The sequence below is a fragment of the Rhinolophus sinicus genome, linkage group LG02 (genome assembly GCF_036562045.2).
Source record: "Rhinolophus sinicus isolate RSC01 linkage group LG02, ASM3656204v1, whole genome shotgun sequence".
Taxonomy (NCBI): domain Eukaryota; kingdom Metazoa; phylum Chordata; class Mammalia; order Chiroptera; family Rhinolophidae; genus Rhinolophus; species Rhinolophus sinicus.
The window spans coordinates 156,534,851-156,548,789 of NC_133752.1; the positions used below are offsets into that span (position 1 = coordinate 156,534,851).

General features: G+C 33.1%; 1 protein-coding gene across 3 annotated transcripts in view; it reads right to left on the reverse strand.

The window, feature by feature from the left end:
- The window catches only part of CNTN1 (contactin 1), a 289,760-nt gene that overhangs the window by 21,765 nt on the left and 254,056 nt on the right, over window positions 1–13,939 (reverse strand). For all 3 annotated transcript variants that reach the window (XM_074325831.1, XM_019756344.2, XM_019756345.2), the window contains 3 exons: window positions 12,541–12,727; window positions 10,031–10,143; window positions 9,082–9,238 (listed from right to left, as the gene is read on the reverse strand). In XM_074325831.1, coding sequence (XP_074181932.1) covers window positions 9,082–9,238; window positions 10,031–10,143; window positions 12,541–12,727 — 457 coding nt within the window. The remainder of the gene's footprint in view (window positions 1–9,081; window positions 9,239–10,030; window positions 10,144–12,540; window positions 12,728–13,939) is intronic.

A 13,939-nucleotide genomic window follows, 5' to 3' on the forward strand; every position in this document is an offset into this window, starting at 1 on the left:
TCCCAACTTATTTTCTCCAATCACCTATTTTAAGTAGATGATTCTGTTAAAAGTAAGTATTTATGTTGACTATTTAACTAGATGATTCTGTTGGTCAATCTAAATTCTTAGAGTTATGCCAAATCATCTTTCATACTCCTTATCAAATCATTACAAAACACTGTCGAATCTTCTTCCAAAAAAATTCTGACTAAAACTACTTACTTCCACTGTGACCACACTAGGCAACATAGACTTCATGCCTTGCTTGCACTATTACCTTCTGGCTTCCTACTGTGCTCCCATTCCCAGAGATTCACAGATTTTTTTGTACCATTCATGAAATTTCTACTTCCTTCCAAAGAATAGCTAGAAAGAGACTTGTAAAATATAAACCTGATCATGTCACTTCTTTTCTTAAAATGCTTCAATGGCCTCTCATCACATTTAGAGTGAAATCCAAAGTCTTTAAACAGGAGGATCTGTAAACCTTGTCATAATTCATATGCCATCTACCTCTCCAGCCTCATTGTGTCCACTCTCCCCAGGGCTTGCTCTGCCCTTGTCACACTCATCTCCTGGCTGTTTCTTGAACATCTAAACATACTTCTAGTGCAAGGCTTTCATAGGGTTCTAATAGGAATACTTTTCCTTTCAGATGACTGCATAGATGGTTCCCTCATTTCATTGATTCTCTTTTCCAGTTATTTATCAGAGCAGGCTTTTCCTGCTGCGCTTTAATTAACAAAGTTTATTTTATTTATTCATTTATTCATTTATTCGTTTATTTATTTTTGAATAGCAAAATGCTATTTAAAAAAACTGTTCAATGATAAAATGTGGGTATTGCTGTTTGGATAGCAACTTGGCAATTGTCAAGTATTTGTGAAATCTTTGAAAGGTCCTGCCTAGTATTTCCACTTCTAGGAATCTTTTCTAAGAAAAATAAAATTGGAAATTCAGGAAAAAGATCTACATACAATGATGTCTGTTATGATGTTATCATAATATTGAAAAAGAAAATATGGGGAGGAACTAAAAACTGTAGCCACATTGTTATATGTGAGTGTTGGTGATCAAGTGATATTATTATTTTCTATATGTTGGGTAAATCTCTGTTTTAGTATTTTCATTTTTTCATAATACAGTTTCAATACCTACAGGTGTCTTGTCCTATAATTTTAATGGTGTTTCTAATAATGTGAATTTCTATATCATGAAATAAATTTAGAGGTTAAAGCCATTTATTTTCTTTCTTTCATTTCATTTAACATCTCCTAAAATATCCATGTTTAGCTGGGTTCTTGTTAGTTTTGATGGTTATCATGTAAACCTACTTATTTTTGGAGAAAATGTGCTGTATTTTCTTTTGGAATTTCAGCATCATTCCTCTCGCTTTCTATTCTCTCCTTTCTATCTCTGGGGTAAAACTGTGAAAACTGCATTTCCTAGACTCTCTTGTCACTGAGAGGAACTAGTGGGAGAACTGGAAGGTCACAGAAAAGCAGAAGCCACCACTGGTCTGGCAGTGGTGGGCAGGACCATGGGCCTCAGTGGGTGTCAAAGGTAAGGCGGTGCCACGGCCCTTGAGGGTTCTCCTAGGGTCCCCCACTTTAATGCTGTAGGGAGATGGACCACCAGTCGTGGTTCCTTTCAATGACATCTTTTTTGCTTTTCTCAAAAGCAGAAATCGTTCACTCTCATAGCTCTTATAAAAAGGTTTTCTTTTAAGAATTTAATTCAATACTTGATTAAAATATCTAGAGATGTTTCATCTTTCCTAAAAGACACATCATCTTTCACTGATAGAAGAGAGAAGACACTTTATAGCAATCTATGGGTTGATCCTGTGAGCTTGAGTTAATTGAAAACTAGTTCAATCATTATAGAATTGACCAGAGATCTGTGATCTTAAGGAAAGGTATTAATAAGTCTAAGGGCTCTTGCACAATGGTGAATTCCTCCCCATTACAGACAGTGTTTGAACTGTGGTTCAGAGAACACAAGCCATAAATTTCCTACAGGGGGTTCCAATGCTTGGGAAGGAGCCAAATATGACGATGGAGACATTTTCCTCCAGGAAGTTTATGAATCTGTTTTCCCCATATTTTTATTACTAACTCTTATGTTTTTCTACCTAAAAAGTTTTATAAGAAACATTCTAAAATGTTCATTTTCCCATCTGGGATGTATATAATGTCTCCATATACATCCTTTAATAATTTATCCTGGAAGAGATCTTGTAATTTGTTTTGTGGCTCAGAGAAATAAGAAACTTAAATTATCCTATAAATTGATTCTTTCTGAAAGAGAAATCTGCCTGTTCTGATTGGGTTTCAGACCTGCTCACTTCTCACCAGCTCTACTGACTCCCCTTTTTGTTCCATTTCAATGTATTTTCTACACTACAGAAAACATGATCTTAAATCAGATTGCATCACTCATCTCTTGAAAGCACATCTGTGTTTTGCAATTGAACGCAGAATAGAGTACAAACTTCTCACAAAAGCCTTTAAAGATGGGGTGAGGGAGAGCGTTAGAATGAGAGCAGAATGATATGAGTCTGAGATATAATCCAGGCCAGGCCGCTCATGGCTTTTGCTCTTTTCATCTCTTCAACTCATATCACACCACTGCACACCAAGCGCACTGGCCTCCTTTCAGCTTCTTGAGCAGGACAAGTTCTTTTCTGCCATTCCCCCTGTACCTAGGACTCTTACCCCTCTTGTGATATGGCTAGTTCCTTTCCTTTAGATTTCAGGCTAAGCATCACCTAAGTAGAGAGGTTGACCTGATCACCCTATTCAAGTAAGTTCTACTGTTTTTATTCTCTCTGTTAGCCACTGATCTTTTTTTTCTTATAAGCCTTAATAAACCTGCATATAAATTCATTTTTATTATTTGGTGCTAGTTCTATATTCTCCTGATATCCACTAGAATCCAAGCTTCAGAAGTGCTTGCCAATTATCGTAACCGATAAACTAGCAGAAAGCCTGCCGTTTTGTAGGTGTTTAGTAGATGTTTATTGAAAGAATCAATTTTATGGAGAGCAAAAGTATTATGAAAATATGTAATTTTTTAAAGAGTAAGTTTTAGCTAACAGAGGATAAAAACTATTTGCACATTATAATACTAAAGTATAGCTCCAGAGACTGACTATATTTCATAAACCGAAACTATTTTGGTAGTAAGTGAATCTGGGAAGATTATCTTTAATTTCCCTTTCTATTCTTATAATAATGTATTCCACTGAGGAATTTTCCAACCAAATTATGTCTGAGTCTAAATAAATGAACACAAAATAATATGTTGGGACAGTTGTATGAACTTACTTGTAGCTGAAAGGAAACCTTGAGGAAGAGTTAGGAAAACCCCGGTTAGTTTAGATGCAAAGATGTTATCTATGGCCTGAAGTGGTAAAATCTGCTTCTAGAACTAGCGCTCAAAGCTTCTAAAAGATAAATAAGACTGGGAATTCCCTGTAAGCTCAACTCCTGGAGTAAACATGGGTCATTCATAGAATTACATTAACAATGATCAGGGCAGTGAGTCAAATTTAGAGATGTACAAAATATTACTTTTATTAGATATTTCTTCTCTGTTTTCATGCTTATTACAAAACTAAGAGTATTAAGTACAGCCATATATTGGAAAATGATTTGAGTGGATAGTCATGATTCAAGGTTAATGAAAGGAATAGATATGTTAGAGGTAATTTTAAATGTAAGCTATTTTTCAGCCTAGAAATATATAGGATGGATTCATCCACTTAAACTCTCAAATCAATTTCACACAACATATAGTAAAGGAAAACAAAATGTCTGTTTATTTCAAAATGGTTGGAGAGCTAGCCTTTCCTTAGTGATAATTTTTGTGCCATTGTCACAAGATGAATTTTAAAAATTATGATGATGTTCTTATGAGAATGGCATTCAACTGTCATATAATACACCATTTCAAATATTCAGGTTAGTATTTAATTTATTCATGGCAATGTCTTTTTCCCAAATGATAAATGATACTTACAAAGTTGCAGATATGGGAATCACTGAATTATATAGCATCCTGTCACTAAAGAAGGCGGGATAAAGTAAACCTAAGAGTGATATGTATATTATTATCCTCTCCGTATATACATAGGCTATTATACAAGATTAGAAGCTCCAAAAACCAATATTGGTTTGTAAAAATTCTTACAGAGGATCTATTTGCAAAATTGATTATGTTAATATCACATTTTATTCTAATAATGTATGAATTAAATCTAAACATCCCAACTATCCTCTTGTTTCTTTTATACTGTACTTCTTAGGCACTGGAGAGGGGAACACATGAGTAATGGAGCTAAATATCTGAAGGCTTCACCTAAAACATGGTTTCCTAGGCCTTCCTCTTCTGCCACTTGACAGAACAGGACAGTGTAAAAAAAAATGTGTTTTTCATCAGTGTTTAAGTCAGTGGCTTTGGGTATATAGTTTAACTTAATAGCTTGAGTTCCCAAAAATAGTAGGTTAAATGTTTAGATTGCATCATCTGTGGTAACATCAGGATAAATTACAGATTTATTAGAAGGCATAAAGTCAACAAAATGAATATATAACAACTTTAAATCAAATGGAAAAGATGCCTTATTCTTGTAGACCTACCCGAGATTTCACCACTGCCCTCTTTCCAGGCCAGACCATCATCATCTTTAATCAGTCTATGATAATAACCTTGTAATTCATCTCCTTACATCTTACTCCCCTACATATATATTTTCCACAATCACCAACATGATTTTTCAAGAGCAAATATCTGATTACATTACTGCTACCTTAAAGGTTTCAAATGACTATTTTTTGCTCTTAAGAAATCCAGACTCTAAAATGTCCTTAAAAATCTTCCTTAATTTGACTGAGATATCTGTAATCTGTTTAAACTAAAAAGAAAAATAAAAGCTCAAGATATGTATATTCGAACATACATAATGAAATATATATTTCTCTATGAATATTTATTTATGACCAAGATTACTTGTTAATCTATATTCTAAAATGCATAATATATAATAAGTCAAGTTAGCTTATTAATTTTTTATTCAAAATATTGTGACTACCTTCATATTATTCTTAATTTAGCTCACAAATATAAATAAGAACAAAAGAGTCTTAAAAAAACAATCTTAAACTTATTAGAGATAGTATGCTTGTAATGAAACATTTGCAGTGTTACATTTGCCATGATGTGAACTAAAAACTACAAATGTGGGATAATTTATTAAGACAGCAGATAACAGTGTTCAGGTCAGAGAGAAGTGGAGTTACAGGTGACTATGTCTAAAAAATTTTTTAGAATACCTCTAACACAAAGTTTTAATCTTTGTAAGAATCAACCTTGTCATTAGCCCATGGCATAATTCAAATCCTGTGCCGAAAGGGAAGTGTATCAACATTCGAGACATCTAAACTATAGTTTAAGTGGCCCAAATTATTCTCTTAACTAAACATTATTCTATACAGGAATCATGACTTTATTAAACAATTATTTGTTAAAACCTTTTTCTGTGGCGGGCATGTACCCTAGGTGCTGGTGATTCAAAGGCTGAACAAGGCAGAAAAGAGTTTGCTGCCATGGAACTTACATTCAAGTAACAATGAAGATGGACAATCAACAGTATAAATTAATAAATAAGATAGTTTTAAATAGTCATAAACATCATGAAGAAAAAAACCAGTGATATGATATAATAAAAAATCAGAATAGGGGGCTATCTTACATTGATTGCCATATAAATCTTCCCTGAGGAGGTGACATCTGAGCAGAAACAAAAAAACAAGAATGAACCTGCCATGCCAAGGTACAGAGACTTCCAGGCAGCAGCAAGAACAAGTACAGATGCTTCAAGGAAGGGATAATGTTGGTATGTTCAACAGAAAGAAGGTTAATGGAGCAAGGGAGAAATCACTTACTTGAGGTGAGCGACTTTGACAGGACCAGATTATATAGGCCATGGTAAAGAATTTAGATTTTATTCTACAGGATAACTAAGAGGAAAGTTAATATGACTTGAATTATGTTTCAAAAGATCCCTCTGGCTGCTGCATAGAGAATGGAGTATAGGAAGCCAAAATTGCAAGCCCCAGAAAAATTTTAGAATTGCAATAGGGCCAGAGGGGATGGTTGTGATGTGGGCTTGGAGAGATGTGAAAATATATAAATGGCAACACATTATAAGTATGCGAACTGTGCCTAATGTATTGTAGGCAATTAATGGATATTTGTTGAACGAATGAATGAATGAATGGATGGATGGCATAATGCATATAAACGTTACCATAGCAATGTCTTAGATTCCTGGCTACATATTTTAGATATGAAAACTGAAACAAAGGAAAATATTTGAGGTCTTTTAAATATCTCAGAAAGCCTAAAATTTCCATTATGCATTTACATGCTTTCCTCATTACACATAATTTAAATAATTTGCAAATAAATCCCAACTTAAATCATAAAATTCTGATTTTTATGGTACTATTTACCAAACATCTGACACTTCCTAATGTTAATTCTTCAGTTTCTTTCTACAGTATGGTCAGACTAAGAGATAAATAACACATTCTGCATTAATAAGAATATTGTCCTTCAGTTGGCAAAAAAAAAAAAAAAAAGAAAAGAAGAAACTATTCTGAGTATGTTTGAGGTTTTTTAAAGAAGCATACTCTGTGTCTTCTACACATGGGCTCTACAACAAGATGTCAGTTAATAACCATGGCGTGCTGTAGCTGGTCCATACCACCTCCCGAGAGACAATTGTTAATTTTTTAAAACATTTATGAGTGACTTGTTTAAAACACTGTTATTAAAATTTATATATATATATATATAAACTTATTAGTTAAATTAAAAAGTTTCCAATAAAGATAGTAAATACTCAGACTCATCACTTAATTATTTTACCACATTTAATGTCATCAATGCTTTTGAGGTTCCTCCTATTGCATCTGTATGGTGATGATACTACATAATGTATACTACTGAATACAAGTATCTCTTCCCAGTTCCACATTTAGGGACATCATGTGGAAACTTGAAATCTAACATGATGAAAATATTCACACCACAGAAATTTGCAAACACTACAATCCAGGGATTCCTCCCATCCATGGGGAGTCAGTTGCTTAACATTTATCAGCACACCACTAGTTATAACTATAACGATGATATTGTAATTGCTAAAGCATCTCTAGCTGTAAACTTCTGTCATTTAAATCCCATAAACTAGATTCTCCTTCACATTAGGAATAACTAAGGGGTAAGGAAATGAAGAGGACAACAGTCTGCTATGGCTGGCTTCTAGACAGGAAAGATCAGAGTTCAAAAATAATTTACCCAGGTCTTTTGGGTCCATATTTCCTTCTGATTTCCTTTTGTAAAACAGCTCTGCTAAGTATGAAAATGTTGATGGCGTGTTATCAAAGTACAGAATTTAGAAAATGCTTCAACTCTAAACAGATGCCATTTTCTCCTTTCAAATTAGTAATGAGTAAAAAAGAGACTAATATTACAGTGGTGCTGTGGGAAACACACTCATATAAAATGATGATAGGAACATAAATTGATAAATATTTTAAAAGACATTTGGCAACATAAAAGTAAAACACTTCATCTCATTTGAATTTAACTTGCAGAAAGATTAATTTATAGAAATGTATTCAAAATAGTATTATGATAAGAAAAAATGAAATGGGTAGATAAACTTTGTACATTTGTTTGAGAGAATATTATGTATAATTTTAAATGAAACTTAAAAAGTTTTAATGACATGATTGGGGAATTTTCATGTAACATAATTGATAAAAATACGATATAACATGATATATTTAATAGAAACTAAAACATGAAATTATATATGCATATAGAGTACTAGAAGTAAATTCTACTGAACATTAATAGTAGTTAATTTAACTATTTGGAATATAACTGATTATTTTTTTCTTCTAGACTTTTGTATTTTCCAAATTTCTAAAACAACATAATAATATCTAACCTAAAAAGGTTTCAATGTGAATAATTTAAATTTATGAGACAGCCTAAAATTTCCATTTGTATTTATATGCTTTCCTCACTATAAATAATTTAAACAATTTGCAAATAAATCCACATTTAAATTTAAAAAATGTATAATGTACTATTCACATTTAAATTTAAAAAATGTATAATATACATTTTTTAAATTTAAAAAATGTATAATGTATTAAATTTAAAAAATGTATAATGGTACTATTCACCAAATATCTAACATTTCCTAATTTTAATTCTATAGTTTCTTTATGCAGTTATGGTCAGACTAAAAACCACGGCATTGTTTTAATGATATTTTATTAGTTTAACATTTAGAAATATTCATGAATTAGGTGTAACTCACCATTTTTTATTTCCCAAATCAGTTATTCCCATTGTTGATTTAGCATCTTCTAATATTCAGAAGTCTCTCATAAAATTTTCAAATTAACATAAAATTTAATTCTTTATAATTTAACTATTTCATGCATACAGGGTGAGAAAAAAGAAAACTTAAATCAATGATATAGTTCAACAAATTCAAAACAGGGAAGAAATCACTGCCTCAAATATTTGTTTTGAATTAACCAATGCTGTGAGAAACAGAGTTTTCAGAGAAAGAACAGAGCTGCTGAGATAAAGAAACGGTGATGGTAAAGGAGACATCATTTACTATCTTTCTATTTTATTACTATATTAATATGTGAATTACAAGGAAAAGGGGGCTAGAAGAATATCAATTGAATTTCCTTTTGATATACAAGAAGTTTGGATAATATTACCTAATGGTCTAGTATTATGTGCCATTTTAATGCATTATGGTATTTTCATTATGCTTTGACATCCAGATAATAATCAATAAGTATGTGGTTTGTTGCAAATTTACTTTTGTGACTCATAAGGGAAGAAATATTAAGTTTCAGGGCATCCTTGACATTTCAAATCTATTTAGCAAAACACTGATATTGGTATGAATATCAGTTCTACCTTTACTGATATTCCATATGGTCTAGAACTTACAAGTACTTAATTGAAATGTGTCATAAATGACTGGCTTACCTGAAATTTTGACTTGAGACACCACTCCATCTCCTCCCTCACTGTGTGCACGAACCTCTACAACATACTGTCCATCCCTGGGGATTGGAACTTCTATGGAGTGCTTATGGGTTGAATACAGTTTGCCATCATGCTGGCCATCAGGTCTATAGAGTACCTTAAAAAGTCCCAAAATACGTATACTTAATAAATTGGTAATAATGAGCCAATGTCCTAAAACTAAAACAAGAATATTCTCATTTTTATTAATAAAATAAATCCTAGATAGCTATGTGTAATACTTGCTGTAAAATTAATATTATTTTTAATACACAGAAATCAATTTCACCTATTATTTTAGGGTGATCCAAGAGGATGTGCCTTATGCATCTGAATTTTATTTATTTGAGATGAACTAAAACAGGGAAAAATGTTTTGTTTTACTTTAATAAATAGTACAAAATGAGGGCTCTTTCAATATATTGGTGTAGTCTAAAAACTTGCCTCACAACTTGATTTTTTTATATTATTCCTAAAATTCAGTATACGATGAAAAATATGATAGGGTGTGATATAGAGAACATACAGAAATGATTTTTTTTTCATTTTTGTTCATTTATAGAAAGCAACTCAATACATGAAAAAGTTCACTGTGTGCTGGGTGACACTATTTTAATCACTGTCAAACAACAATGGATTCTGTCTCTGTTCTTTAGGTGCTGGTTATTCTAACACCTCTATACTTTAAAGAAGCTATTCTATCTTGCTTACTTGATGTAGCATTTTCCTAGACTTCACTGAAGATCATTTCTCAGTTAAAAATGTATCATGGCACTGTGTCACCTGAGTCTGCTACACAGTTAGAATAAGAAAGCTGAATGGGTTTTTCAAAACAGCGGAGTCCAAACATCAATTACTCTTTATAAGAGTGAGACTTGGGTAAGGAGTAATCTAGTAACCGTTTATCTACCTTATATCCTGTCACAGTAGATTCATTTGATAGTGCGACCACGTGATCCCAGGTAATTATGTAACGTGAACCAGACCTTATGGAGCTGATGATCCTTGGTGGCTGGCTCGGAGCTGTGAAAAGTAATAGTACAGGATTGACAATCATCATATCTAACTTCAGTTCCGCAAGCTGCATTGCATCCGGGATGGTAATAATGTGACAACAACAGCTAATTTTGATGAGTGCTTTACTATATGCCAGACACTATGCTAAACACTTTATATCCATGGGTACATATATCCACGGCCTTGTGAGGTAGGTAATGTAACTAACTTGTATTATCTTCTCACTTGGGTTTCTTTTTGCACGTCTTTTGAAATTGCTGCTATCAAGGTCAAATCTAATGTCACTTTTTAAAATTTTTTCAAATTTAACATCTTTTCAGTCCTTCACAGAATTGGCCTCCTAATTCCTTCTTGAAGCTCATTCTTTTCTTAAATTCATGATCTTTTAACATCTGGGTCTGCCTTCTAACCTCTCTGGCTGCTATCTCTCATTGCCATGCTTTACTGGCTCCATGTTCTCTGCTCAATTTTTACATGTTGGAACAACTTAAGATCTAATCCTGAGCCCCCTTCTATCCTCAGTGAATCTGACCTAAATCTTAAATCTGGGCCTATAGCTTTAAGTATTCACAACTCTATCTCAAGGTCTAGTCTTTCTCTTAACCTCTAGACACATGTGTGCGACTGCCTATCTCTACTTGAATCTCTGAAAGGCTTTTCCAATATAATAAAATGTTGATGGGACATTTGCTATGTACCCCCAAATATGCTTGTCTGTGAGTCTTTCACAACCAAACACCCAATTTCTCAAAAAAAACCCAAAAAACACAAAAATAACTAGCATTGTTTTTCATCCCATTCATTGCCAACATCCGAATATCAGCAAGTTCACAATTCTGCTTGCAAAGAATTTTTCACTTCTATTATGACTGAATTCTAACCACTGCCATTTCTTTCCCCAACTACTAAAATAGCTTCCTAATTGGCTATTCTGCTTACACTCTTACCCATCATTATCCATTGTCCATCTAGAAGCCAGAGTGATTTTTTTCAAAACATAAATTAGATAAATCTCTCTTCCCTAAAATCTTCTGATGGCTTCTTATCATACTTAGGAAGAACTCAAACTATGATTTATAAGGGCCTTCATACTCTGATGCCAGCACACTTCACCTCCTCACCTCAGAACCTATGTTCTGGCCCCAATGGATTTTCTATACTTAAAGCATATCAAACTCTTGCCACCTAAAAGCTTTTCACTAGTTATTTTCTTTGCCTGCAACAATCTTTCTCCACCTCCAGCCCCAGTCATCTGATAGTGGGTCCTTCTTATTACTCATATCCTAGCTCAAATGGCATCTTCTCAAAGAGGCCATTCTTGACCACTCAATTGGAATTTGGCTCTTGACCAAGTCACTTTCCATTTTAGCATCTGTTTATTCACTTTATTGCCCTATCATCTGATAATATCATATTTATTTGTTTTTATTTTATTTATTTTCTCTCTCCTTCCATTAGTTTGTAAACCTTGTGAGAAGAGGATGTGGGTCTGACCTTCTGTATCCTCAACACCTGGAGCAATGCTGGGCACTTAGCATACTTTCAATGAATGAATAAATGGAAGAAATAACAAAGGAATGAAGCCTTTCACAAATTAGAAAACTGAGATTTAAAGATGTGAGGTAATTTGTCTGTTGTCACACATTTCATAAGTGGCAGAAACGGATCTGACCCCATGTAGGATACCAAAGTCTGCCTCTTACCACCATGTTCTGTTAGAAGTTTCTTTTTCTCCAAATGAATTTACATACATCTTTAAGCCCTAATGGTAATCATGTCTTCAAACTATTGTAAAACTCCCTCGAGTCCTGTATATAAATTTTCCTTTTTTATATATTCAACTTGATTCAAGAAAGAGATCTCAAAGTAAAGGCAGATAGATGAGGATGACCATAAATCTGAGCAGGGTGGGTGGTCTTATTATATGAACAAAGAACATGTGGTGATAGAGGGTAAACGTAGTGCTACAGCAGTTAACTTGCATTTGCGTTGTGCAGTGATGAAAGTTTGTAAATCAAAGCATAAAAAAGTAAGCATAATTTTAATTCTATCATGCTGTCAATGCATTTCTATGAAAAGAAAGTAAAATAATAACAAAATGAATACAGATTAATTATGTAATGGTGCAAAATTTTGAGGGGAGTCTTTACAAAAGGAGATTCTGTACTTTCATTGCTAAAAGAGAACATTAAATGTAGAAAGGCATTCCACATTTTTTCATCATCTACATTAACTAACAATGTTTTTCTTTTTTTTTTTTAATTGTGTGATTGTGTTGGAAAGAACTGAAAACCAAATGTGCTAAGACCGCTAGGTAGTAAATTTTTCTCAAATGTACCTTCATCATGATAGAATCTATTGGTAGTTTTTGACAGTGTTTAAAATGCAAATGTTGAGACTCACGTGCTTTCTTGGTGAAGGTCTCAGTCATCTCACTGGGAGGTCCACAGCCTGCGCTATTGCAGGCCCTGACTTCCACAAAGTACTGGGTGTCCGGCAGAAGGTTCTCGAGCTTGGCCGAGTACTCTTGGCTGTTGACCTGAACTCTGTGTGCAGCAGCTTCTTTGTCATGGACGGACCAGTACCGAATCTGCAAACATTCAAGTTGGGTAATATTTTGTTATGACTCAGACATTTCAGTTGTGAAAAGTTCTTTTTAACTGACTTTGTCACCAATGATATTGACTGAGCATTATATTCTCAAATATGTCTTAATGTTACTTATACTTCTATCAGTCTTAGACTATCACAAAGTGTACAATGCAGATATGATTAAAGCTGTCAAAGGCAAATCAAAGGCCTGCACGATTGCCTGAAATAGTCTTAACACTGACAAAGAGAAAGGAAAACCAAAAACCCTTTCATAAGATTTACCTTCGAAATATAGAACTGCTGTCTTGAAGTATTTGCCACAATTTGTATCGTTTTCCTGCTTTATTGCTATTTACATTATTTCAAATTTGTTATGAGCCATTGATAAAGCAGTTTGACAGGAGTACGTACAATCTTGCTTGGCAAAATTCTTCATCATGTGGCCTAGGAACATACAGTGTGATAACTTTCTGCTATCTCACTTCAGAAACATGTGTATATTATTTACTTAGAAACTATATCAAGGCTAGATATCAAGGAAATATTATACTTAATAACTTGATTAGTTGTAGAAATTATTTATCTTTAAAATAAATAAAAAATTCTATCCATATAGTGATTATAAATGACTACTTTTAGCAATGACAGACTTCCTTGTCTCTTAAAGTAAAATCTAGGAATTGTAATTTTTATTCTTCAAGTAAGGCTGTTTCATTGGTCAAACATCTAATTATATCTAAGGTGGAAGTAAAAGGAAATAATTGTTTATAAGTATACTGGCATTTTATAGATTTTTAAATGTCCTCTCCATAAAATAAAAATGGATTTAATTTCATAATTAACCAAAGTGCCTTACAAATAGCGTCTAACATTTATATAATCCTGAACTTTTTATTTACTTTTGAAAAGTTTTATGAACTTTTCATAAGACACATATGAAACCATGATAAAATGGAACTGGATGGCTCAAATTCACTTGGTAACAAAGTAAGGTTTATGTGTAGAATGAGCACATTTCAGAACAAAGACTAGTTATTAATTGCTTTTTGGTTTTCTTCACAATATTTTTATTTTGTTTATTAGTGCTCATTTTTTCTGATAATGATATATCCTCATGGTTTTGATAGAATCTCTTTGCCATTTCGTCATCTAACCAGAAGGATGGTCTCAGAGCCAAGGAAATAGAATTGCACCAGGTGGCTCCAAAGGC